General features: G+C 37.6%; 1 protein-coding gene across 1 annotated transcript in view; it reads left to right on the forward strand.

The window, feature by feature from the left end:
- CNDP1 (carnosine dipeptidase 1) overlaps positions 1–6,396 on the forward strand; it is a 37,743-nt gene extending 31,347 nt beyond the window's left edge. Inside the window, exons 9-12 of the mRNA XM_043508191.1 lie at positions 545–709; positions 951–1,092; positions 2,548–2,695; positions 4,356–6,396. Coding sequence (XP_043364126.1) covers positions 545–709; positions 951–1,092; positions 2,548–2,695; positions 4,356–4,461 — 561 coding nt within the window. The 3' untranslated portion in view covers positions 4,462–6,396. The remainder of the gene's footprint in view (positions 1–544; positions 710–950; positions 1,093–2,547; positions 2,696–4,355) is intronic.
- The last annotated feature ends 3,952 nt before the right edge of the window (positions 6,397–10,348 follow it).

Genomic DNA, 10,348 nt, shown 5'->3' on the forward strand with positions numbered 1-10,348 from the left:
TGCCATTGGCATCAGAATTTATTAGCCCAGGATACAACTACTACTTTGCAAACAAGAAGAACGCTCAAGTTATTTATAAACAAATAGAATACAGTTTATGAAGAGATTATCACAATTCATGATCCTTCTGTAAAATTAGAAGTAATGACAATCGAAAATAGCTAAATAATCACTTCATAAGTCAGTTGGTATTTTCCTTTTTAGTTCATTATTTTTACTATACACTTTTACCTCCAAGACACTCTTGCCATGCTGTTTTTTCACCGTCTGCTCCTACTGTCACCAGCGTTGTACATGAATAACTTTCCCCTTCCATATATTCCCATGCTATATGCAAATGTTGTCTAAAAGAAGTAGCAGTGTTTACTTAGAAAGACCTTTACCTGGCTAGGGGTTTTAATCACAAATCAATCAGCTCTAAATTGCAGAAATGACCAAGCACAAATTTTACATGCAAGATACTTAGCTTTTCAGTAGATTGTGTGAATTTTGAATGGCTGTGGCATTGTCACTTTTATTTTGTTTTGTTGGTAACATTATAAAGGAGGAAGTACTTATGCACCTGTGGCGTTACCCCTCTCTCTCTATTCATGGGATTGAAGGAGCTTTTCATGAACCAGGAATAAAAACAGTTATACCCGCAAGAGTAATAGGAAAATTTTCAATCCGGCAAGTCCCTTACATGGACATTTCAGTCGGAGAACGTCAGGTAATACTGGCAAACTTCAACTTTTGGTCAATCCTCTGTATGTTAAATTCCTGTTAATTTCAGAGATCCTCTCAACACTTAACATTTACAGCCAGAATAATGAACTGCATCTTTCCACTATGTGGCCATGTATGGGCTTGGGAGTGAAAGTATGTGTCTGTGAGTGCACAATTTCTGGATACATTATTGTAGAAGGATGTAATGTATAAACACTGTTAATGAAATGATGCTTTCCTTTTAGGTGATACAATATTTAGAGGATGTATTCTCTAAGAGAAACAGCCCAAACAAACTGAAGGTGTCTGTGCCAGTAAGTGCAATGCCATGGGTTGCTGACATAAATTCTCCTCTTTATACAGCAGCAAGAAGGGCAATCAAAACAGGTTTGTTCTTTACTTTATTATTTTTAACATCCACCAAACAATGTCACACTAACAGTGACTTACACAAAGGAAAAGGAGCTTTTCTAAAATTCATGAATTTCTTGTTTGGAAGATTATTTAGAACCAGATAATTTGGGAAGGCAGGGTGCAGTACTTATTCAGCGAATGAACTGTCCCTGTTTGGTGACACCCTTGCAGTTTGGTTTTATGGTTCTAGTCTCCCAACAGTGCATGGGAGAATTTAGATGCAGGTAACCACTTACTGCTGCCTTATGTATCAGACACACTAAGGAAAACTCACCTCAGTGCTGCCCTTTGACATATCATGATGTACCTGATTTCAGTGGAGTGTAATACTTAAATAAATAAATCCAGCACAGCAGGTAAATGGGGAAGGGGGCAGCTATGCAGATAAGCATTACCCTTGTAAATGCTCCCACTTGTTGATAAAAGATCTTTTTAATGTTCCCCCTCAGAAATATCAAATATGGTTGTCTCTCTACCTCAGGAAAGGTAATGTAAGCAGGTCTTTCACTGCTAGATCTGAGTTAAAGTTTCTCTTCCCCGGGACACTGCAAGCTTCTCCTGGAACCCCCAGGAATTGCGCTTCTCCCTTGCCTGTCCTCTTTTCTTCTCTCCATTCCCAAGCAACATGGTACAAATATTAAGAACCTGATTGCTTCTGCCACTCTGCAACACTTTTGCTTAGGTTATTCAAAGGGGCTTGGGGCAATAGAGAGGGTATTTCCTCTTCCCCTAGGAAGGAGTGCGCAATGCTGTCTCTTTCTCACTTCATGTATCTTTGCTTTCTACACAATATTAAATATATGTGACACAGCAGGACTCCAAATAATTTTGTTTACTAACTATATATAAACACCCAAGGCCTAGCTACATATATACACTGCTGCATTGTTAGATTCTGGTGGCTTCTGTGATAGAAAAAATGGAAACCCATAAGAGGATTACATTACTTTTCAAAAGCAGAAGACTCACTTACAGCACTTTAAAAAGAGGAGAAAACCTAAAACCCAGTGCAAATAGCTGATTTTTGAGGCTCTGATTTAGCAAGGTATTTAACCATGTACTTAATATTAATCATGTGAGTTGAATCACTGATTTCAATAGGACTACCTGGTCTTAAAGTTAGGTATATGCTTAAGCACCTTCTTGGATTGGGGCCTATATTGCAAGGTAAGAGGCAGCTGGAAGATACTGTCTCACTTTTCTGTGTACTGCGATGCAAAATCAGGATAGTATCAAAAGACTAGTATAGTTTTCTAGGATGTGCATAATGGTATTATTACATCAGCTGGCTATACATTCTCCAACAAAAGAAATACTACCAAAAAAAGTTTGTGCTGGGCAGAATACCAAAGCTTACTAGTTCCAATGAAGAGACCAATGTGTCTTCATTTTAATTCTGCAGAATTTTATTCTTTCCATGTGTTTCAGTTTTTGGACAAGATCCAGAAATGATCCGGGATGGTTCAACAATTCCTATTGCCAAAACGTTCCAGAATATAACAAGGAAGAGTGTGATGATGCTTCCAATTGGAGCAGCTGATGATGGGGAACATTCCCAAAATGAGAAAATAAGCAGGTTAAAATAAAATAAAAAAGGCACCTTAAGAAACCAGAGGAGGAACTGAAGTACTAATATTCACCCACAGCAATCCCAGCATACTAGGCTGTGCCCAACTGATTCCAATTGACAATTGATTCCAATTGTCTCTATCTGTTTTATCTAATAGAATCTATTTGGGGGTATTCAGAGTTGTATATACTTACCTTAATGATAAAAAATTAGGTTTTGTGGCTTTTTACTTGTGTTGCTCCTGCAGTACCAAACAAGGCTAAAAAGGAATAAGATGGAGTCTGTTCCTTCTTCCCCATTAACAGAAGTGCATTGTTGCCAACTTGCATGAGTTTATTGCAAGTCTCATAATAATTGTTTTTTTTTTTCTTAAAGTCCCAGCGAGATGCTGGAATCAAGGGATTGCATGATAATCTCAGCTGTCATTTAAAAAAAACAACCCTATATGTTTCTGGTCCTTGTGATTGCGGAGAAAAGCTTAAGAATGTGAAGGAAGTGTGCCCTAAAGTCTCCGACACCTGAAAGCAAATAAAAATAACCCAACATTTATTTTTTTTAAAAACCACATGAATTTTAAGCTTATTTTATGATTGTTTGGAGCCTGATGCATGACTTTGGAATGCATGGGGTCGCCAGTACTGGAATTGTCTACCAAGTTCCAATGAGTTACACTTTCAGACAGTTAGGTTTTCCCTGAGGGCATAATTTGAAGCAAATAGTGTGACTGAGGAAGGCTGCAGACCCTTTATAACAGGTGGTAATTTGTGAGATGGAAGAACTCAGCTTGATTCTTAGAACTCAGGTTTATAGTTGCAGGGCTGGCAGATAGAAGAAAATATCTTTTTCTTGTAAACTGACCACATTTGATCTGGAAATCATTGAGAGACAGTAAACATGAAATCCCACTATCACATTCAACAGCTGCTTTTTCAGAGTAGACCCATACACTAAGGTTATGGACAGAAGTACTGAGGGGAAACAACACAAAATTTTAAATCCTCTGGTCATCTTTCTGGAATACACACGTTGCTGCATGTCAGGAAAACCAGATGTTAAACGACATCCTTAATTCATGCAGTTGTTCCATCCTCCCTCCCTGCTTTCCCCTTACCATGTGAATAAAGGAAGTCCTGACAACGCTGTCTTTTTAGGATGGAAGAGAAAATTTATTGTCTTTTGCCTGACCCTTTAGTTTGTCTGTGTTGATATACTGTTAATTCACAGAGAAAGACTTGCCATCATAGCTGGCACTAATGACAAACTTATGAGACACTTAGCAAAGAAATATGGATTAAGTTGGCACAGAACACTGCAGTTCCTGTCTCATCCTTAGAGATGGTTTTCCCACCCTCCCCATCCCTGAACTAGGATAAGGCATTTTGGTGGGATGGGATGGAGAAGCTAGCATGGCCATGTTCCATGTTGTGTTTGTCCTGTGGATAATTTGGAGATTTACAATGTAAGGGTTCTTGAAACCCAAGCACTTAATTCTTCCTTTCTCTCTCCCTCCCCACTAAATGTAGGGCCCGATCTTGCAAAGTATTGAGTGCCCTCAAGTCTAATTGAAACCCATAAGAATTGAGGGTGTCAGGCACCTCACAGGGTCAGGCCCTTGTTTTGCATAATCTGTTTAGCAACATTGGTTTTTCTTTCTTTTTTTGCATAGGCACAATTACATTCAAGGAACAAAACTGTTTGCAACCTTTTTCTTGGAGATTGCAAAGCTGCATGGACAGTTACAGGAAGCGTCCAACACGACTACTACAAACTGATGGATCCTGGCAAGACAATAAGCTATACACCTGTGTATTGGCTTAAGTAGTCTAACCTCCTTCTTTACTACTCTGGAGAAACATGTACAAACAATAAAATATTTAGAAGTGCACCACATGTCTGAAACTGTTGAAAAATTAAATGCCGCTACTGCTTGCAACACGCTCTAACTAGCATATAGACAGTGTTTAACCAAATCAAGTGATTTCTTGCGCAATACAATTGGATCAAAGGAGCCTCATGCTCATTGAATGGAATGTTTCCATTTGTAACTTTAGCCGAGGGGGCGGTGTTTGGAACAGGAAACACAGTTTGTGTTATTAAAGTTTACTTATTTCCAGACATGAGCCAGGTCAGCCGATAGTTGGGGGGTACAGTGAGGGCAGCTGGCTTCAGCAGTGTTACTGAGCATGCTCAGTCCATTTGAGCATGCTCAGTACAAGCCAAGCAGCAAATCTGGGGTGGGAAAGCATGTGACCCTGCATGCCCCCCCTGTCCCATATTACTGCTGCTTATTTGCAGTTTGGCAAAGATCGTATTGCTTTGTTCACATTCCAATTCCTGAACAAAGGCTCCTTCATAGTATCCCTTCTTTCCTTTTGGCTATGTATGAATTTTTTATCAGATGATTTGCTGAAAAATATTTCACCATATTAACCTCTTGCCTGGTCACTTTTCCTATGCAAAAAACTGGAAATAAGATGAATATGCCATCACGATCAATTTGTCAAACTCAGTGCAAAGAATATCCCAGTCCTGAAATCTCTCATTCTCGTGAGCAGTCCCTCTGAAGTCAATGGAGCTTCTCAGGTGAAAAGAGATTTGCCGGTTTGGATCCTGCCTCTTTCTCTGGTTAATCCTATTCTCTTTCCATTTTGCTGTTTGTCATTAAAGTTTGCTGTGTATTATTCTCCTCCTTAATGTGACTTTATTTTTATACACCAAGCATGAAGTCACTCATGAATATCTTTTCAGACTGATAGTGTATCACCTGAATAGGTGTTTTACTCCCAAATCAACTGATTCTAAATTGTCATCACTTTTAAAGCATTAATTTTAGATTAAGAACAAATTAAAAACTAAGACAAGTGATGTGTGTTGAAACTGCATTTACATATATGAGAGAATAAATTTTGTTAGATTTTTTTTTTTGTTAAACCTCTGGAAAAACTTACATGAGAAAGACAGACAAGATTGTGTGTCTAGTTCAAATCTGTATCTGTGTCAAATCAAAATGGGAATGATTTTGGCCACATAGTTAGTTTACACAGAAACAGAATGATCAATCTGGTTTGAAACAACTGAAATAGTGAGAGAAAAGAACTATATTTTGTGCAACGATGTTATTCTTGGCGACATTATCCCTACTGTCAAAAAGATTAAATAATTAATAAATAATGGCAACTGACCTCTCTTCTTTTTTTATCCTGCATAATAATGAGAACAAGGAAAGGGCAGAAAGTTTGGAACCAATAAATGGAAATGCTTTGTAATAGTTAACCTGTGGAATCAGCCGCTGCAAAAGGACATCAGGATAAATGCTACAGCGGAATTTTTAAAAAGTTGAACTAATTTCTCATTTGTAGTTGTGCAAGAGACTCCTCTCTGCTTCTGGGAACACTTTGTGCAAGTTCTCCACCCTCCAATGCAGAAGTGTTACCACCTCCAAAAATATTCTGATGGAAAATGCCTGATAAGATCTAGTAAATAGTGTTATTGGGGCACTATATAGCACTGTTACACATAGAGGTGCAAGTTTTGGTTTTTTTTAAGCCTGTCAGCAGTATATCTGCCAGGTCAATACTGGTAAAAGAAGGCCTCTCTGGGGATACATAAGCTGTATAAATATTTTCCACTTTTACAAGCAGCAAGAAGGGCAGTGCAGTGACTTTCTCCAGACTTGACCCCCTATTGCTTCCTGTTCTTCCTGTCTATCTGTGTAAACTTTCCCCCAAATCACCACCTGTTGCAAGGGAGCCCCTAAAGAGGCCAGCATTCCTTTTCTTTCAGCTAACCAGACAAAGACCCCTCTGCATGAAGGTTATGGTGGGCACAATCTTTGAAGAAATGTTGTGTTGTTAGTTTTGTGATTGTGATAGCTTCCCCAAAACAAAACTAACAGCAAGAAGGTTTTGTGGGGAAGAGACTTCAATATTGATGTAAAAATGGTAACAATAAATGTATCATACATTAGTCTTATAATGTTAGGTCATTAAAAACTTGCCTGTGTCTTTAAGGAGTTTTTAGACATATATTTAATTACTTTATCCTGTGACCCTTAGAAAAAAATAACTCACATGCTTATGGTTTTCTTAGTATGGTATGCTTAGTTTATTAAATAAGATTTTCAGGCTAATAAAAGAAATTGCAGGAAGTTTTCTGTCACCTAGAGATAAGCCAAGTATCAGCAAGATAACACCTTAGGCATAACACCATATTTGTTACCCCAAAAAGTGCTAAAAGAAACTCTAAAATGTAGCTTTTGTAATTACTATTTTTCTAAGTCTATATTTTAAAAATATTTTCATTAAGATTTGTGTTTTGCACAAAATATTTAATAGAAGTTTTAATTGCCAACTACAAATGTACAAAAACAGGTCATAACTCTAAGAAGACAAACAAACCAAGAAGAGCATCTTCCAAAGAACTAATTTGTCCCTTTGTTTAAGATACCAGTTTTGGTATAACTGCAAACCTTATCTCAAGAAAATAACCTTGTAAAAAACATTCCTGTTTTAGGAAAAAACATTAATTGTGTAAAGGAATGCAAGGATGATCCTTATGTAGGATACCTCAAATGTAGGGATGTGTTATCAGAGCCAAAAACAGCTCTAAAAATGGGCTTTGTCAACCCTTCTTTTGCAAGAAAAAACTCAGTTCAAAACCCACAAAATTCTTATGGAACGTAATTCTTTTATTAACACTCTAAAATCTTTATTCTGAAACTTTAATAATGGGGAAGGGTTTTGAAGAAAATGTTTGTTTATTTCATAAATGTTGAAATGGAAAGTGCTTTGAGGATGTACCTTCAGAAATATTTTATCAAAATGCAAAGCTTATAATGTAATTTCCTAATGTCCTTGCTATGTGAAGGGTAAAATCTTTTATGTACTAGTCTGAAATCTTGCTGAATGGATCACTAATGTGAGAAACTATTTAGACAGAGAATATTTATTAATTAGCTATATGCTAGCAACTCCTCACCCAACTCAGAAGAACAAGGATCACCTCTTCAAAATTTGTTGAGACGAGAAAGCAATCCTTTAATAATTATTCCAGTTTGAAGATTCTCTTTAAGAATTATTTATTTTTTAAAAGACTTTGAGAGCTAAAAACCTTTTCTGTAAAGAACAGGAGTGTTTGGACTCTTTCAAATCAGAATTTCAATTCCTGTTGAACCCTAATGAAACTGAAGAAATATCTCAGAAAATGGGCTAAGTGAAAAGAGTTAAAGCTCTAAACTTAAAGATGGTGGGAGAATCTCCCAGTGCACAGAAAAAGGTAATATAACTGTCAAGAAAGAATTACAACTCTAACACATATAGGAATTAACATATTACATATTAATAAGCTAAAGAGGCTCCTAAGAACAACCCAGGAAGATACTGAGCCAATGAAAAGATGATTGCAGCTAATTTGGAATTTGCACTCTTTGTGCCTCCATCCACACCTTTACAGCACTCATCAATTAATCCTGTCCAGCTATACAAGCAAGCTGCCACAGCCAGCTAAGAAGAAATAGAAGAGAACAGCCATGCAGCAGCAGTGAATAGGTAACCTTCAACCCCAATGGACATCACCAAGACTTCAACATGGAGTAGTGAGATGAAATAACTAAACCATTACCAAGGGAGTAGATTTGAAAACTCTTGTAATGATTTTATTGGAATATTGACATGCAATTGTAACTGAACAGTTTATCCTGTTAATTACCAAATGGTTAGACAATGTATCCCTGGAGAGGAGTCAGGGGCTAAACACCAGAAAACAGAAAAACAGTGAGATTTAACTGGATTTAAGATTTTTAGCTTAAGACAGATCTGTAAATGGCTTTTTCTAAGTAACTGGTTTAAAAATTTAATTTAATTTCCTTGGATTTTAGTTGCTTACTTTTCCCATTTTAAAACGCTTTTAGCTTATCAATGGTGACCAAGCAGGACTCACCTGACCTTAAACGAAATTATTTTGCCCATCTATAAACAGTTTTCAGTTATCTAATGATTTATTAAGACTGAACCCCAATCATTTCGGGAAATAAGACATTAGCAGAGAAAATGACCCCGCCCAAGCCAGGTTTCCTCTCAAAGGCGTAATCTCTGTAGAAAAACTCTCCACAGAAAGACATCCAGAAGAGACGGTAATAGAAGTAACCTTTGTTTATCATTTGTGTTTTGATTAATGTTTTCTTTTACTTTCTTTAACAATCAAATAGCCAAGGTTAATAATTGTGATAATTTGTTCAGCATTAATCGTGGTGTCTTCTGTGGTATGCCAAAGAACCCCTTTGCCTAAAATAGTGAGAGGCACATGCCTGTCTTGGCAGTAAGAGATAATTAGTAAGAGCTGGCCTGCCATTTCTTGTTTATCTAGACTAAACATTTTTAGTAACTGTTGGGATACAATTACTTGGCACTCAACAGTTCCCTCCCGCCCCCCAACAGTTTGTTCTCTGTCTTAAACTCTCAATCTAGAATACATTTTTAGGCCAGAGTTGCTTCCTGGGAACCAGGCACTGGTGTCTGGGCTAAGATTCCTGAAAGAGAGGTTTGCTTGCATGCTGTTTGTGACTTCCTCTGATCAAGGAATGGAGTGTACATTGTGAATAAACAATTATACTAAAAAATATGCAGACATGATGTCACTGTTTTCTTTTCCAACAGGAAACTTACCTGCAAGGCCCCAACATCTGCTACTGCTCAACAGAGGGGCAACAGTATTATACCCATTTCATAGCTGAGCAAATAAAAGGACAGAATTGTTAGTGAAGTGAAGTACCAGTGTAAGTTGGTAGCACAGCTAAGAATAGAACTCTAACTAGTACTCAGCTCTAACCATCCCATCACACTCCCTCATTCAGCTTTTCCTTAGGACTTGCTGAAGTGGAGTTATTTAGTCTGCAGAAGAGAAGAATGAAGGGGGATTTGATAGCAGTCTTCAACTACCAGAAGTGGGGTTCCAAAGAAGATGGAGCTGGGTGGTTCTCAGTGGTGGCAGATGACAGAACAACAAGCAATGGTTTCAAGTTGCAGTGGGGAAGGTCTAGGTTGGATATTAGGAAACACTGTTTCACTAAGAGAATGGTGAAGCACTGGAATAGGTTTACCTAGGGAGGTGGTGGAATCTCCATCCTTAGATATTTTTAAGGCCTAGCTTGACAAAGCCTTGGCTGGGATGATTTAGTTGGTGTTGGTTTTCTTTGAGCAGGGCATTGGACTAAATGACCTTCTGATGTCTCTTCCAACTCTAATATAATATTCAAAGTTTGGAACTCTGTATATTTTCTCTCCAGTCCATTTAGCAGATCACTGAGTTCTCTAACCCAGTGGATTTTGGGCTGGAGAAGACAGTAAAAATCATGTAGTTCTGCTGATATTTTCCTCTCCCCGGGCATGCCTAAAATGCAGCTAAGGTTCCTCAAACCCTTTCGATTTCATTATAACTTCTATATATCTTTACAAGTCTTTAATCTCCCTGAGTAGCAGTTTTTTCTGCTCTTCTTTTTAGCTGGCATTTTCAGGTTTTTCAATGTGTTTCTGTCATATCTGTAATTTAAAACAGTTAAAGAGCCTTTAATTTCATATATCTATACTGGCAGAGCCCTTTGAATTGCATTAACTGTTTGCAGCATTTCTCCAAAGTCAACTTTTCCTGTGCTGTTTGTTTTTC

Source organism: Dermochelys coriacea, chromosome 2 (genome assembly GCF_009764565.3).
Source record: "Dermochelys coriacea isolate rDerCor1 chromosome 2, rDerCor1.pri.v4, whole genome shotgun sequence".
NCBI lineage: Eukaryota > Metazoa > Chordata > Testudines > Dermochelyidae > Dermochelys > Dermochelys coriacea.